Source organism: Rutilus rutilus (assembly GCF_951802725.1).
Source record: "Rutilus rutilus genome assembly, chromosome: 9".
NCBI lineage: Eukaryota > Metazoa > Chordata > Actinopteri > Cypriniformes > Leuciscidae > Rutilus > Rutilus rutilus.
The window spans coordinates 26771062-26788447 of NC_140223.1; the positions used below are offsets into that span (position 1 = coordinate 26771062).

The 17386-nt window shown below is 38.1% G+C and overlaps 3 protein-coding genes across 7 annotated transcripts in view; 1 reads left to right on the top strand and 2 right to left on the bottom strand.

The window, feature by feature from the left end:
• Window positions 1-151: 151 nt before the first annotated feature.
• On the bottom strand, window positions 152-1519 carry bloc1s3 (biogenesis of lysosomal organelles complex-1, subunit 3). Its single transcript, XM_084419058.1, has 2 exons — window positions 1454-1519; window positions 152-1078 (listed from the first exon to the last, which is right to left on the bottom strand). The coding sequence occupies exon 2, from the start codon at window positions 1066-1068 to the stop codon at window positions 472-474; it is 597 nt and encodes a 198-aa protein (XP_084275184.1). The 5' UTR covers window positions 1069-1078; window positions 1454-1519; the 3' UTR covers window positions 152-471.
• Window positions 1520-2920: 1401 nt separating this feature from the next.
• Window positions 2921-16238, top strand: slc19a3a (solute carrier family 19 member 3a). Its single transcript, XM_084418109.1, has 7 exons — window positions 2921-2930; window positions 6617-6772; window positions 7813-8470; window positions 9659-9871; window positions 13312-13504; window positions 14296-14437; window positions 15516-16238. The coding sequence occupies exons 2-7, from the start codon at window positions 6626-6628 to the stop codon at window positions 15681-15683; spliced, it is 1521 nt and encodes a 506-aa protein (XP_084274235.1). The 5' UTR covers window positions 2921-2930; window positions 6617-6625; the 3' UTR covers window positions 15684-16238.
• The window catches only part of agfg1a (ArfGAP with FG repeats 1a), a 30527-nt gene continuing 28758 nt past the window's right edge, over window positions 15618-17386 (bottom strand). For all 5 annotated transcript variants that reach the window (XM_084418108.1, XM_084418107.1, XM_084418105.1 and 2 more), the window contains one exon: window positions 15618-16565. In XM_084418108.1, coding sequence (XP_084274234.1) covers window positions 16506-16565 — 60 coding nt within the window. In that variant the 3' untranslated portion in view covers window positions 15618-16505. The remainder of the gene's footprint in view (window positions 16566-17386) is intronic.

Sequence of the window (17386 nt, forward strand, 5' to 3'; positions counted from 1 at the left end):
CCCCTAAATATATACTTTCCTTTAAACATTTATTTATTATATTGCTACACACGGTTTATTTATGACCTGCATTACTTACTATTTCAATAATAATTCTAGTTTTATTTATTTAAAACTAAAAGAGAAATTAAAAGAAATGCTGACTAGTTAGTTACATTCCCTAAATCAGACGTATATTTCAACCTATATGCTAAAAAAATAAGAGAAATTTAGTTTACACAACAGACAAGTTAACCTGTTTTACATATATTCTTATATATTCTCAGTGCATTCAGCAAATCAGCCCAAGCAAATTTCCATGTTATTACTGATCACTGATAATCATGGCCATGTTGGTCAATGACTAGGGCGGCCCCTGACACATTCCACACGTCAAATGTATCCAAGCTGTGGCTTTTATTGGACCTTCAACAGGCCAACAACAGGCCCATATGTCATTTAAGCTGTCTCAACTTACTCTCAAGCATTTGATTAGGATTGTCCAGATACGGGGTTTGGCATGGTGATGTCCGGCAGCAGATGACAGCTCGTAATGATGTCGATCTTCTCAGACACTGACTTCAGGTCCTCTAGAATGAGTCTAATGCTGTGGGACGCGTTGATGATGCCTGTCTGAGAGTTGTTGAGCTGAGTGGTGGCCTGTCTTATGTCCCTGGCAGCGTTCTGATACACCTGTTTCAGGCTTTGATTGATGTCAGTGCACAGTCGTGCATTGCTCTCCAGCAGTTTCTGCTGAAGCAATGAGTTAAAGCGACCTGAGTCAGGTCTGGACACAGGCGATGATCGGTCCTCATGTCCGCACACTGTCGCAGGTGTGTTTCTGATCACGATGAGAGGAGGCAGATCTTTGCGGAGCATCTGCTGTTGGCTTTCAGAGGCCAGTCTGCGCGCTCTCTCCTCCTCATCCTCGCTGTCGGTCTCGGACGCTTCTCCTGCCACCTTCATACCTGATGATGATGATGATGATGATGCATGGACAGGAGGGGCAGAGGTGATGTACACTTCATCATCTGAATCAGTTTCTGATGCTTCTCCCTGTACCACGATTTGGAATTTGTTGCTTGCCATGATTGCACACCTGTAAGATACATGTTTATATCAGTTGATTACTCAGTAAGCTTTACCATGGTATAGTTATGGTGCCAGTATACATTTAAATACCATGGTATTTTTAATGTATACCACGAAATTTAATGATTACCATTTTCATAATATACTACATACATTTACACTGTATTTTAAAGTACTTAAAGGAGTATCATAGCACTTCCATAACAAATCTCCATAAATGCTATTTAGGCTATTAGTTAATACAATACGCATTTACGTTTTGCTGTAAATTGCTTTTAGTTAAATTATGATGATATTGTTTAGCGCGTATGTTTTGATATTAATTATGCACAGGAATTGTATTGAAAAAGCGATTAAAACCAAATGTGCGTCTTTTTCTAACCTGCTGGTGTTGTATCCACAATCCAAATATCATAGGATTTGTCACGAGACACCAACTTGAAGCAGGAAGCAGGAAGAAATTTAAAATAAAAGTCCATCAGAAGCAGAAGTGTGTAAGAATTCAAAATAAAGGTCCCAAGAAATATGCGAAAATAATAGAATAAAAAATAAAATAAAGTAAAGTAAAGTAAAGTAAAGTAAAGTAAAGTAAAGTAAAGTAAAGTAAAATGGAAGTAGGTGAGTAGGCTAAAGTCATGAGTGAAGTATGCTGGTTAAAGTTAGTCAAAGCAAGGAATTATAAACAAACACAAATGAATTAAGGAAATAAACAATGTATGTGAACAAACAAACAAACAAATAAATACACATGTAGAAAGCACGAGTTAAAGGGGTGGTATAATGCCCTTTTCACAAGATGTAAAATAAGTTTTTGATGTCCCCAGAGTGTGTACGTGAAGTTTTAGCTCAAAATACCCCACAGATATTTTATATAGCATGTTAAAATCGTCACATTTTAAGGGTGAGCAAAAACGCACCGTTTTTGTGTCTGTCCCTTTAAATGCAAATGAGCTGCTGCTCCCGGCACAGAGGGCGGAGCTTCAACAGCATGCACTCGCACAGAAAATGTCTAAAATTGTTAGCCTTTTATGTTCAAACCGGAGTCAGACAATGATGGAGAGACTTGAGAAGAAGTGACAACATGTAGAAAACAACAGGACATTTCTGTATGGTTAGTTGATGAATTTATGTACCTTATGTGTAGTTATCTTCTAGTCATTGATTAGCATATTCTGTACATTGCGTTCTCGGGGGTGGGGTTTATGTAAACTTTAGGGTTGGTGGTGATGTCACTTACCCGGGAGCAATGTCGTGTAGTTCCTACCAGCTGTTTGTTGTAGTCCTTAAAAAGCAATTTCTTTAAAAGAAAATATCTCCCTTTGCTTTGAACTTTGAGTGTTGTAACTTTGCAGATGGGTAGTTGACGTGACGTGGCTTTTTCACCGTCACAGAAAATAAAATATAATTTATTTCACATTTTCATCATTTAGAATACTTTAAATGGTTAAACATTTTCTTGTTTTACATGAATTTTTTGTTTTAATACCCGAATTATTATTTTTTTTTTTACAACTTTGAGCCAAATCTCAAAATCGTCCTATGGTGTGACGGTAGACAAAATTATTTCATAAATATTAACTTTTATAAATAAAGAAAATAATGTTTAAAAATCTTAATGAACACTCCTGGCATAATTGTGCAAGTGTCTATTTCACTAAGTGGCCATCACTTTTCCTATACCTACATTTCTAAAAGTGTAGGAATTTCATAAAGTTTGTCACAGAAAAAAATGTCCTTTGGTGTTATGCAATAACCTGATATTAAGTTGGGCAATATCATGGACAACTACATTTAGTTGAAAGACCCCATTCGAGGTCATGTGACTGAAGACCCCTTTGAAGCCCATGAGCAGTGCACAAGTAAGTATTTCTCTCAGAATTGTTCAAATATTTAACTATGTTTTCAGACCACTGAAGTTGTTAAGTTTTTTTGTCCTTTGGTGTGACACACCTAAATTTCATTTTTTTTATTCAAATTTGTATTTTTAACAGCAGGATTATGTAATATTATGCAAATGTATCACGCCAATAGCTGATTACAGTTCAGCTAGTATTAGCATGGTTATTAACTGTCAGGTTCTGCGAGAGAGAGGACCCAGACGCAGAACGAACGTGAAGGGAAGTTTTATTAACAATACTGTAGACAGGGCACAACAAGGAGAGTGAGGTGTGAAACAGTTCAAACAGTAGGGCAGGGCAGATGACACGACGACAGGCAGTAAGGATGATCACTGAAACCAGAACTGGGGTGATGAAGAGCTTGAAGACTGCAGAGGAAGAGGCAGCACCAGGTGGGATGATGGTGTGGAACACAGACAGGAACGCAAGGAACCGGAGGCTTGACGATCTCTTCAATGTGAAAGGCGTTACAGTCTAGCTGTCAGACAGTGGGGGTCAATGGCCAGTAAATCTCAGGATGCAGGGCAGGAACAAACACAAGACTCACAATGAGCAAGAAAAGACAAGATAAACAGACAAGGCACAAGAGTATAATTAAATAGGCAAATAAAGAATTAAAACTAAAACAGAACAAAGACTAGAGAGGAAAAAGAAAAGAGCTAGGAATAAAACAAAAGGAACTTGCAATCAAAAAATTAAACAAAAGAACAAACTTATAGGGAACTAGAAACTGGATAAGATAACCTAGAGAAGAAATAAATCTAAAAGAGAAGAAATAAAACTAAAAGAGAAGAAATAAAACCTAACTAAGGGATACACTACTGCTTGAAACAATCAAATACTCAACTAGAACAGGAACTATGTTTAACCATACAAAGGCAAGCAAACAAGACAAACCAGCAAAGACATGAGGGAAAGAGGCACAATATAAAGGGACCAGAGCACATGAGGATCAGGTGAGCACAATTAGTGAAACGAGGGCAAGACGTGGACTAAACAAGAGGGCGTGGTAACAGGAAACAAGGAGGCAGGACAAGAGGAGCACATGGCAAACACAAACAAAGATAGAGCCATGTGCTCAGACACAAGACAAACAAGGAAACATTAAACAGTGTCCTGGGGGACCCTGACAATTAACTGCCACAAAAGCTCAAATGTCCTTTGGTGTGACAGGAAATGTCACAGGAAATGTCCTTTGGTGTGAAATTTTGGCCTGTCACACCATAGGACACAGATGTCACACAATAGGACAATACCTCCTTAAGAAGCTATTAAAACAAATAGATAAAGTACCATACCATACCATTACCATCTTCTTCCGCTTATCCGGGGCAGAGTCACGGGGGCAGCAGTCTAAGCAGAGATGCCCAGACTTCCCTCTCCCTAGCCACTTCCTCTAGCTCTTCCGGGGGGACACCGAGGCGTTCCCAGGCCAGCCGGGAGACATAGTCTCTCCAGTGTGTCCTAGGTCTTCCCCGGGGTCTCCTCCCAGTGGGACGCGCCCGGAACACCTTCCCGGGAAGGCGTCCAGGAGGCATCCGGAACAGATGCCCGAGCCACCTCAGCTGTCCCCTCTCGATGTGGAGGAGCAGCGGCTCTACTCTGAGCTCCTCCTGAGTGACTGAGCTTCTCACCCTATCTCTAAGGGATCGCCCAGCCACCCTGCGGAGAAAGCTCATTTCGGCCGCCTATATCCGGGATCTTGTCCTTTCGGTCATGACCCAAAGCTCATGACCATACATGAGAGTAGGAACGTAGATTGACCGGTAAATCGAGAGCTTCGCCTTGCGGCTCAGCTCTTTCTTCACCACGACAGACCGGTACATCGACCGCATTACTGCAGAAGCTGCACCGATCCGTCTGTCAATCTCCCGTTCCATCCTTCCCTCACTCGTGAACAAGACCCCAAGATACTTAAACTCCTCCATTTGAGGCAGGAACTCTCCACCAACCTGAAGTAGGCAAGCCACCTTTTTCCGACTGAGGACCATGGCCTCGGATTTGGAGGTGCTGATTCTCATCCCAGCTGCTTCACACTCGGCTGCAAACCGTCCCAGTGCATGCTGAAGGTCCTGGTCTGATGGGGCCAGCACGACAACATCATCCGCAAAGAGCAGAGACGAAATCGTGTTGTCCCCAAACCTGACCCCCTTCGGCCCCTGGCTGCGCCTAGAAATTCTGTCCATAAAAATTATGAACAGAACCGGCGACAAAGGGCAGCCCTGCCGGAGTCCAACACGCACCGGGAACAAGTCTGACTTACTGCCGGCAATGCGAACCAAGCTCCTGCTTCGGTCGTACAGGGACCGGACAGCCCTTAGCAAAGGACCCCGGACCCCATACTCCCGTAGCACCCTCCACAGGCCGCCACGAGGGACACAGTCGAATGCCTTCTCCAAATCCACAAAGCACATGTGGATTGGTTGGGCAAACTCCCATGAACCCTCCAGCACCCTGTAGAGGGTATAGAGCTGGTCCAGTGTTCCACGGCCCGGACGAAAACCGCACTGTTCTTCCTGAATCCGAGGATCTACTATCGGCCGTATTCTCTTTTTAAAAAAGAGTCAAGTTTGGCATTAGGGGAGTTACAATAATATCTCCTCTTACATAGGTACAATTTCAAACAGTTTTGTAAGGTTGGCGAAAAAGTTTTATTGACATTTGTAGGGAAAAGTTTATCAAGTTCATCTATTTATGGTGAAAATGATTCTAATTAGTACTTTCATGTAAAATAAATATCACTTTAAGAAAATAATGTTTTAATAATGTGAACAATTCTGTCTCAAGTATTTTTTTTATATTATTTGATATAATTTCTTAGTACTTTAAGGCCCGGTTTCACAGACAGGGCTTAGACTAAGCCAGGATTAGACAATAGATCAATTAGGACATATTTTGATTCGGACCAAACTGAAAAGTCCGAAAGTCCGGACCAAACAAGGTAGGTGTGAAAGGGCCCTTAAAACTAAAAAGGCACTGATATATTTTTAAGATCAGTCAGTGCAAGTTTATTTCAGTGGAAACAGCTCAGACTTACATTTTAGTCTAGGACTAGTCTTAAGCCCTGTCTGTGAAACCAGGGGCATATGTCACACCATAGGACACATTTACAGTACTGTTGAGTGAAAACGTGAAAAAAATATGTGAAGTCATTGACAAAATGAGTGACTACTACTATTTTCTGAAACTGCAGTTTTCATACTCCATAAATATGTATTTTTTCTTAAAAAGTTATGTTTTACCAAAAAAAGTACTTTTTCTTGGCCATTTGTCAACTACCCAGATGTTGTTTATGCTCAAACAGCAACATTACACACTAACTAAAGTTTGAAAAGTGAAATCATAATCAACCACCCCTTTAAAATAGGGAGGGTTTGTTTGGCTATTGCATGTTTCATTATCTGGTGAATAACAGTAATGCTCAGAATTAAGGTGTAATCAGAATAATCTAAGCAGAACTTTGCTCACTGGTTGCTCATTTACAGCATATACAGACACACACACGCAGAGAGTCTCACACTCAGTGTGTGGTGATTATCTTAAGAGAGGAACAGTATTTCCATGAAATCAGATCTCACACACCGGCAAAGGTAAACAGTGCATGCTACAAAAGTAAAATTAAGTGTTCGTTTTATGATAACCTACAGATTGTGAATATGGACACTCTGAAGCGGTGGATGAGGGACTGGAAGTATCCCACTTCTCTGTTATGCATCTATGGGTTCTTCAGCACAGTAAAGCCTTTAGAACCATTTCTCATTCCATTCCTAACTGGACCAGACAAGAACCTAACCATTGAGCAGGTATAATAACCAAAGTTTAATTATTAACGTAATGTTTTTGGATTTCAAAATCTAACTGCATGACTCATGTCATTAAAGGGACAGTGCACTGCAGAAATTCAAATTCTGTCATAATTTATTCACTCTAAACCTTGTTCTAAACCTGTAGGACTTTCTTGCCTCTGTGCAACACAAATGAGGATATTTTTTAAATGGTCTAATAGGCCTAAGTGTTTTTTGTCCATACAATGAAAGACAATGGATGTTTTGAATCCCACCGATTTTAATTGTATGGACAAAAAGTTAAAAAACATTCAAAATATTTTCTTTCATCTTCCACAGAAGAAAGAGAGTCACAGATTTAGAATGAGGGTGGGCCAACATAAATGACAGAAATTTCATTTTTGGGTCAACTTTGCCTTTAATTGCAAAATTAATGAGAAAGCATAACCTTTTATCAATTATTGTGATTCTGATATAGTTACTGAGTTAGATTTGTACAATAAAAAAAGTATATATACTGTTATAAAATAATATTTAAAATCAGAATTATTTTACTAATATATTGTACATATTATTATTTATTATTTATATAATAGTATTATTTATATTTTTTTTGTTTTTTAGTAAATATGTTAATTAATTATAGGATACATGCATTTATTTTTTTGCATGAATCAATTATTGTGATTCTGATATAGTTACTGAGTTAGATTTGTGCAATAAAATTCTAAATACACTGCTGTAAAATAGTGGATAGAAATAATATTCTATAAAAAATCTATATTTGACAAGTTGACATGGCATTTCAAAACAGAATTGTGACATGATATATTTATTTTAAAATTATAATTATTTTTATTTACATATTGTATATATCATTATTTGTATAATATTATTTCTATATTATTTCCATTATATTTTGTCTTGTATTATATTTATAGTAATTAATTATTGGCTACAAGTGTTGTTGCAGGAATCAATTTGATTACTGATTAAGATTTGTGCAATAAATCTTGTTTGTTGTTGGTGGTAAGTAGCTGTTTTTTTTCCACCTCAAGGTAACCAATCAGATCTTCCCAGTGTGGACGTACTCTTACCTGACAGTGCTGGTTCCTGTCTTCCTCCTCACTGATTTGCTACGCTACAAACCCGTGGTTGTCTTCCAGTGTTTAGTCCTGTTTGCCACCACGGCAATGATACTGTGGTGTAAGGGTGTACGAGAGATGCAGGCTATGCAGTTTACATATGCAGTGGTGACGGCGTGTGACGTTGCTTACTTCACGTACATCTACAGCATGGTGGAGTTGAAGCACTACCTGAAAGCCACCTCGTACTGCCGGACCGCACAGCTGCTGGGCTACACCGTGGGTTCAGTATTAGGCCAGGTCCTAGTCTCTTTTGAACTGATGTCCTACAACTACATTCTAGTGTTCACACTTGTTCTCACCGCCGTTGCGTTGATCACCTCCATTCTTCTCCCAATGCCTAAGACAAGCATGTTCTTCCACCAGAGTAGCAGAGCTAGTAGAGAGACTGATGGTGAAGGGCATGTTGAGACAGTTAAACATCTGGAACCCAAGGAAGGGTCTATGACAGAGGTGGATCTTCAGAGCAATGACCAAAAAGATGCCGTAGAGGTGGATGGATCCAAACCGAAGCAGGAAATACTGGAAGGTTTCAATGAGTGTGATAGTAGTGCAAAAAGTTCCAAGACAGGTAGGACTACTCGAATCTGCCATATTAGTAATATCGCATGGCTAATAATGTGTCACTGGGGTAGAAGCTAATAGAGTGCTGCAGGAATTAGTCCTAAAACCCAGAAATAAGATGCATTTTTGCACTTTCGGGTCCATTGTCTCAAAGTCAATGGGTTTTTTGGTTAAAGGCACACTATGCAAGATTTGTACCTTAATATAACAGCTTCGAAATCATTTCAATGGTAAACAAACTCGTAGTAGGGCGAATCATCCCGATAGCAAAGCGGGGGGGGGGGGGGACGCCGCTGGCAAAACCAGCAATGCAAGTTTGAGAGGTGACGCCCCGCCAAATCTCGCGAGAATCACGACTCGCTTTACGGCACGACGTCACATACATCAACAACATGTGAAGCAGCCTCTATGGAAGACACTACCACGCATTTCAGACGTGAATCATGGCAGAGTCGACGAAGAAAACGAAGAAAGCGCGGTCGGAAGAGTGCAGAGACGGCTCTGCGTGAGTGGTATTTACGACAGTAACGTTAAATACAAGTATTCCACACCGACTCTAGGGGTCGCTGTTTGAGAAAAACGGAAACTGCATAGTGTTTCTTTAAATGCCTGAAATAAGGTCTGTGGTGAACACAAGTGCAAGATATTTTCATGTTTTATTCTGCGACATAAAAATACATCAGTAATAGTCCACTCCTTATTTTATTAAGCTTTTATGTGTCAATAAAAGGCAGTTGCTAACAAGTGGCTAAATGGGACTACAGAGCTTCCAGAGGTTAAACATCACACTGAACATGAAACCATCTACTCAGTAATCTGCTTTTATAGCATTGTTGTATTTATACTTGCACTCTTGCAAACAATTCTAACTCAAACTTTCCAACCTATGTATTTAAAATAAAGATATGAAGAGTTTTCAGAAGCTTATTGGAGTCATGTGACTGGTGTAGTTCCTAAAAAAGTTGCTGCCTTAAATTTTTAAGTACAATCAACTTGAATGTTTAAGTCATTTCAACTTAAATTACATTAAACTGACTAAAAAAGGGGGGAAAGTACACTGTTAAAGCAGTGTAAAAACATATGTTGTTATAACTTTTTGATCATATATTTTACACAAATAAACAAATACATATTAAACAGTTAAATGAATCCACATGATCTTAGTGGAGGTCTGATTGTCCTGATAATATCCCAGGTGGCTGTGGTGATGTTCTGCTCCGGTTGTGGAGGGATTTCCTGCAGTGTTTCTCCTCCCGTACGCTGCTTGTCTGGTCAGCGTGGTGGGCACTGTCTACCTGCGGCTACAACCAGACGGTGAACTACGTCCAGTCTCTGTGGGAGCACGTGGAGCCGTCTAGTAACTTCACGGTCTACAATGGAGGAGTGGAGGCCCTCTCAAACCTTTTTGGTGAGTACAAGGGACACTTAGGCCTATACTTGCTATGAACTTAGATAAAGTTGAACTTTATTGTGATAGATTTTTCTTCCCTATTGTGTTGTATATCCGAATGAAACAGCTTCTCAAACAAGAAAAAATGTAGGGGAGGGAGTTTTAGTTGCGCAGGTTCCGCAAGTATTTTTTCCATGCATTTCTACAAAAGGGATTTCCATGCCAACCAGCTACGAGGTGAATCATAACACTATAAACTTTGATTTGAAGGAAAAGGTCTTTGAAAATCGGACAAAAATACAAAGGTGCAAGACTGTATACTTAAAAGCTTTAGTGAGGGAAAGAACTACAATCCCATGAAGCATTGCGAACTGCATAATCAAATTAAAAATGATGGAGAAATATAAAACTACGCATTTAAAAATGTTGATTATAGCTATATAGGCTATATATAAAAAATATATACACTCACCTAAAGGATTATTAGGAACACCTGTTCAATTTCTCATTAATGCAATTATCTAATCAACCAATCACATGGCAGTTGCTTCAATGCATTTAGGGGTGTGGTCCTGGTCAAGACAATCTCCTGAACTCCAAACTGAATGTCAGAATGGGAAAGAAAGGTGATTTAAGCAATTTTGAGCGTGGCATGGTTGTTGGTGCCAGACGGGCCGGTCTGAGTATTTCACAATCTGCTCAGTTACTGGGATTTTCACGCACAACCATTTCTAGGGTTTACAAAGAATGGTGTGAAAAGGGAAAAACATCCAGTATGCGGCAGTCCTGTGGGTGAAAATGCCTTGTTGATGCTAGAGGTCAGAGGAGAATGGGCCGACTGATTCAAGCTGATAGAAGAGCAACTTTGACTGAAATAACCACTCGTTACAACCGAGGTATGCAGCAAAGCATTTGTGAAGCCACAACACGCACAACCTTGAGGCGGATGGGCTACAACAGCAGAAGACCCCACCGGGTACCACTCATCTCCACTACAAATAGGAAAAAGAGGCTACAATTTGCACGAGCTCACCAAAATTGGACAGTTGAAGACTGGAAAAATGTTGCCTGGTCTGATGAGTCTCGATTTCTGTTGAGACATTCAGATGGTAGAGTCAGAATTTGGCGTAAACAGAATGAGAACATGGATCCATCATGCCTTGTTACCACTGTGCAGGCTGGTGGTGGCGGTGTAATGGTGTGGGGGATGTTTTCTTGGCACACTTTAGGCCCCTTAGTGCCAATTGGGCATCGTTTAAATGCCACGGCCTACCTGAGCATTGTTTCCGACCATGTCCATCCCTTTATGACCACCATGTACCCATCCTCTGATGGCTACTTCCAGCAGGATAATGCACCATGTCACAAAGCTCGAATCATTTCAAATTGGTTTCTTGAACATGACAATGAGTTCACTGTACTAAAATGGCTCCCACAGTCACCAGATCTCAACCCAATAGAGCATCTTTGGGATGTGGTGGAACGGGAGCTTCGTGCCCTGGATGTGCATCCCACAAATCTCCATCAACTGCAAGATGCTATCCTATCAATATGGGCCAACATTTCTAAAGAATGCTTTCAGCACCTTGTTGAATCAATGCCACGTAGAATTAAGGCAGTTCTGAAGGCGAAAGGGGGTCAAACACAGTATTAGTATGGTGTTCCTAATAATCCTTTAGGTGAGTGTATAGGCGGGGCTAAAGAGCTCTTTGGCATGTTTTTCTTGTTTTGACTGATTGGTGTAATTGTCTGTACAGCATCATGGGTAATGTAGTTTTTTACCACGAATTCCGCTGTTAAACACATTAAAACTAAGTTGAAATAATGCGAGCTGATGGCTTGCAACTGACTGTTGCACTTGCACTCTATTGCTGTGATCTCATGTGAGTGACGCCAGTAAACACGTCATCAGTTAAGAGAAGAGTTGCAAGTGGAATTTTTATGAAAATTCTAAAGTCAAATTTTTCGTCATTTTGTCATTTTAACCTTCTGGTTCTCTTCGCTTGTCGGTCAAAAATGACACATTTTTATCTATTTTTTTCCATTTATTATTTTAATCCATTTCTTAACTTTTTGAGTATGGACCTGAAAATTTAATTTCCAACTTAAACTGTTGTAAATCTTGAATGCTTTAAAGCACAGACTTAAGTTTGATCTTTTTTTCAAAGATGACACTTGGCAGATTATTGCTGAAGTGAAAACAGTTTTGAAAAGTGTTTTAAAAAGTGAAATGTGCAAAAATAGTATTTACAATTTTTATATGAAATATATATTTTCAAAAACATGTTTTACTCTAAAACTGTGAGAAAATCAAAACCACAAATCTAAACAAGTTGTGTTCAAAATTTGAGCCTGATATCTCAAAAAATTAGCTTTCAGTAAGATTTTATTTAGCTGCAGTACCAAAAGTTTTCACTAGGTGAAATTCGTCTCCCATTAAAGGGATGGTTAATTATGATTTCACTTTTCTAACTTTAGTTAGTGTGTAATGTTGCTGTTTGAGCATAACAACATCTGCAAAGTTACAACACTCAAAGTTCAAAGCAAAGGAAGATATTTTCTTTTAAAGAAATTGCTTTTTAAAGATTACAACAAACTGCTGGTAGGGACTACACACATTCCTCCCAGGTTAGTGACATCACTAACCCTAAAATGTACATAAACCCCGCCCCCGGGAACGCGGTTCCGCGATTTATAGATTATCATGACAGAATATCAGAATATCAATGACTAAAAGATAACTACACATAAGCTACATAAATTCATCAACTAACCATTCAGAAATGTCCTGTTGCTTTTTACATGTCACTTCTTCTTGAGTCTCTTCATCTTTGTCTGACTCTGGTTTGAACATAAAAGGCTAAAAGTTTTTAAAATTGTCAGTGTGTGTCTGTGTGAGGCTCCGTCCTCTGTGCTGGGAGCAGCAACTCATTTGCATTTAAAGGGACAGACACAAAAACTGTGCGTTTTTGCTCATCCTCAAAAAGTGACAATTTTAACATGCTATATAAAAATATCTGTGGGGTATTTTGAGCTAAAACTTCACGTACACACTCTGGGGACATCAGAGACTTATTTTACATCTTGTGAAAAGGGCATTATACCACCCCTTTAATTTCCTATGCGGTCATTTTTGACCGCGAAGAGTATTGCGACTATTTTTTCAAGACCATTTAGCCTGTTCGAATCATGTCCATGATTTTTTTTTTGTTCGCACAGTAAAGTGCCAAAACCTTTACCAAGTTTCGTATCATTCCGATAAAAAAAATAAAATAATAATAATAATTACCTACGACCACCTACGTCACATTTTCGGCAAAATAACAGCATAAAGCACCGCTCAAATATAGTCCGTTTCAAAACACGCTGTTTTCTGTTGAACACGACCGAAATATGCAAAAACTCCCGATCGCGTGGCAACGGTACTTTACTGTCCATCATCACTGTCTGCACCACAGGGGCCGCGGCGGCGTACGGGATCGGGTTTGCATCTGCAGACTGGTCTCGCTGGGGTGAGATGGCTCTGGGAGCGCTCTCTGCCCTGGAGGCCGGTGCTCTCTTCGCTATGGTCTTCAGCGCCAACATCTGGGTCTGCTACTGTGGCTACATCATCTTTAAGAGCCTGTACATGCTGCTCATCACCATTGCCATGTAAGTCCTGTGCAAAATATGTGACTATAAGCTCAGATGATGTTTATTTCTTAGTAAGTTAAATGTTATCATGAAACACATTTTGCTGAATATAATCTATTCCTGCTTCAAACTTATTGCATAATTATATGATAAATGTAAATTATATGATAAAATGCAGAATTGTGTACATTATCTTATCTGACCACTTGCCTTTTCACCTTAATTGGAGCAATGGTAAAGATTTTGGACCTGTAATGTTGATAGTCAAGTTTCAGATCCATTTATTTTAGTTGAAACCCGATGATGTAAAGCATTATACACCTTATATACGGTAGGCTAGATGCCATAAAAAAAGTACATATTTCAAAGGTTAAGAGGGCAGAAAAAATGCCTGGTAATGGTAGAATCAGATGTGTTTAGTGATGTTTTAAAGTATACATTTCAAATAATGAAAAAAATTATTGTAGAGGCCTTGCACTCATAAAGGGCAATGTCTAGACAATTAAAATATGGTCTTAACTTTCAAGAATGTCCCACGTCTGGAAATTACAATTATAAAATTCCCTAATATTTAATAGTTTTCATTGACGGCGACAACTCAGTCAATTTTAAAAACTCATCACAGGGTTCCCTAATAAATATCCATTATTTTTCCAGTCTCTCATTACAGGATAAGGATTTATACGGATTGCACTCGCACAAAACAACTTTAGCCAAGGATATTAAACAGCAGGAAGAAAAGAGAACACATCTACACTCTTCATTAAGCCAATGAATGCGCAATCATTTCCATGTCTTTTGTCTCATAGGTTCCAGATAGCAGCGGGGTTGAACATGGAGCGTTACGCCCTTGTGTTTGGAGCCAACACCTTCTGTGCTCTGGTCATCCAGACAATCATCACCTCTGTGGTGGTGGATAGCAGTGGGCTTGGTCTGGATATTGTCACACAGGTGAGGTTACACTCTTTATGCAAATCAAAATTATTTTATATGGTAAACAACAGCATGACACAGATGCTACATCTCTATTGGATACAAAACACTAGGGCTTTTCACACTGCGCTTAACCCCGGGTAAAGGAACGTTTCACATTTGTAAATCAGAAGCGGGTTTAGCACTGCTTGAAATGATGTGCAGTGTGAAAGGTTGCAATGTTAGGAGCCATTCACACGCGAAACGCAGAGAGAGAAAAAAAACATTTTTTAAAAGTTGAACTAAGGGGTCCGTTTACACGACACCGTTTTCAACTAAAAACTGAAACCTTTTTATGCGTTTTAGCCATTCATTTACACGACAACTGTGTTTTGGGGGCCCGCAAGTCTTTGAAAACGATACCGTTTTTGTCTCCATGTAAACCACAAAAACGCGAATTTGTGAAAATGGCGATGTCATGTGCATGCGCAGTGTTCCTTTAAAAAGTGGCATCGCCACCTACTGGCCTGGCAGCAGAATACAGTGTTTTTAGTCATTTTCGTGGATCCGTGTGAGCAGGAATTTTTTTGACAACGTTGCCGTCTGTATGCGAAAAATGCAAAGGAATAACGTTTCTGTTTTCAGTACATAGTTATCCTGTAAACGTACCCTAATTTAAACAACCAATCACCAGCTTCATGTGCTTTGAACAGTCACGAAAACACGATATGTGTATCAACAGCTGATTTAGCATTTGATAGGAAAAGCATCAAACTCGTTAAGATACCGTTTCATTCTTGACTTCAAAAAGTCCATTCAGAAAAAAAATTGTACAGTCAGCAATGTGTAACATGGGGATGCGCAATGCAAGAGTATTTATGTAGCCTACGTAAAGTAAAAATGATGTAAACAGGACGCGTGTGTCATTCGTCCAATCAATGACCCTGACTCCGCAGATATGCAAATAAGAACATTAACCCAGGGTTTATGAATGTACAGTGTGATATAAATACCCAGAATTAATTGGTAACACCGGGTAAATAATGAATGTGAAACTAAAAAACTAAAATGTGACAAAACAGTGATTGCATTCAAACTGTTGTTACTTGTCTTACAGTTTACCGTCTACGGGGGATATTTTTCTGTTATTGCCATCGTTTTCTTCTTGAGGGGTTTGTATACTACAGTGTGCCGAAAACCTGAGATGGAAACACCGAGAGAGAATCCAGAAGAAACTTTTAAGGCAGAAGATGATGCTCAAATCATCACTGAAACGAAACTCTGAACACAAGGAGCAGGAAGTACAAGAGGTGTAAGCCATCACACTTGATTAATTATGAACAAGCAGAAGGAAAGCATAAAAATATACTTTTTTTTTTTTTTAGGTAAAATTCATTTTAATATATATCGTATATATATTTATTTATATATATATACACATATACACACATTAACTTAGATTTCTGTAACATAAGTGGTCTTGATTTCAGAGTCTCATGAGTTCTCATTACTCCTCATAATGGAAAAAACAATCTTTTTTGCCTCAAACTCCAAAAGCACAAAACGGCGATGTCAAAAAGGGATTCCACATTCTTGCTTAATGTTATTCACAGCATGGCGGACGTCAACGGCGTATATGCAGCATATGTGTGTGTACATGTGTGTATGTGTTAAAGATACAAATACTGATATGCACAAAGATCTAAAATTTAGCAATTTCTATGAAAGAGTTATGTACAGAATTGCAGCATTAACATGAACAGGAGGTTTGCAATAACTTAGTTATCCGCCACGTCGTGCAGATGATTTCCAGGCCAGTTAACAGGAATGACAAAAGGAGCACAGTCAAAAAAAAGAAAGAAAAAAAAGCCCCTTTTCTCCAGACAACCCTGCATAATGTTTTGTTTTCTGTTGCTATGGATGTTGCCATAGACATGATCATGTATTTATTGTTTTGCTGTTTTTTTTTTTTTCTTATTCTTTTGCTCTTAAAATTCAATAAAAAATTCTTTAAGAAATTGATGTTTTTTTTAAAGCTACTTGCAGAACAAAACAGTGCAAGAGGTGCGAATGAGTCGCAGGTCGCCCGCTGGAGGACGAAAGAGTGCTATAAGAAGGGGTTTGTGGATGAGCCTCCTGCAGGAAACTGTGCTGCTGGCGCCCCTGCCTGGAAGACAAAAGATCAACAAAAACCCTGCAGATTTAACTTCAAAATAACAGTCTTTTGGAAAAGAATACAGAATAGATAAAAATAAGAGACTTAAAATAACATTTGGAATAAAGTATAGACTTAAAATAATTAATTACAATTACAAATGATTAATTTTATTAATAAAATTATTAATTATAACAATTAATTAATTATAAATAACTAAATTTAGCTTCAAAATAAAATTATTTTGTAAATAATACAGAATAAATAAAATAAACAAATAACAATAATAGAATTAAGTTAACATTTGGAATAAAGTGTAGGCATAAATGATCAATTGCAATGTATAACTAATTAATTATAAATGTATAACAATTATACATTTATAAATTTAACTTCAAAATAATGTTTTTCTTTGTAAAATGAATAATTAAAGACTCAAATAACTATTATGAATTAAATGTAGATTTTATAAAAGAAGCAAATGAATAAATACATAAAAAATGAGTCTAATTAACATTTAGATTAAATGTAAACTTAAAATATATAAATTATTAATTATAATTCATTACTATTAATTAATTCTCAATAATAGTTACAGCTTCAAAATAAAAATATATAAATAAAGACACTCAAATTAACATTTGCGATAAAAATGTTACCTTTATAAAAATAGAATTTAAAAAAGCAACCAAAAAAAAAAGATAAATGAACATTTGGAATAAAATGTAGATTTAAAATGTATAATTATAATATATAAATTATAAATTACAATTGATAATAATGAATAAATTCTAAATAAAAGATTTAGCTTCAAAAAGTACATTTTAAATGTA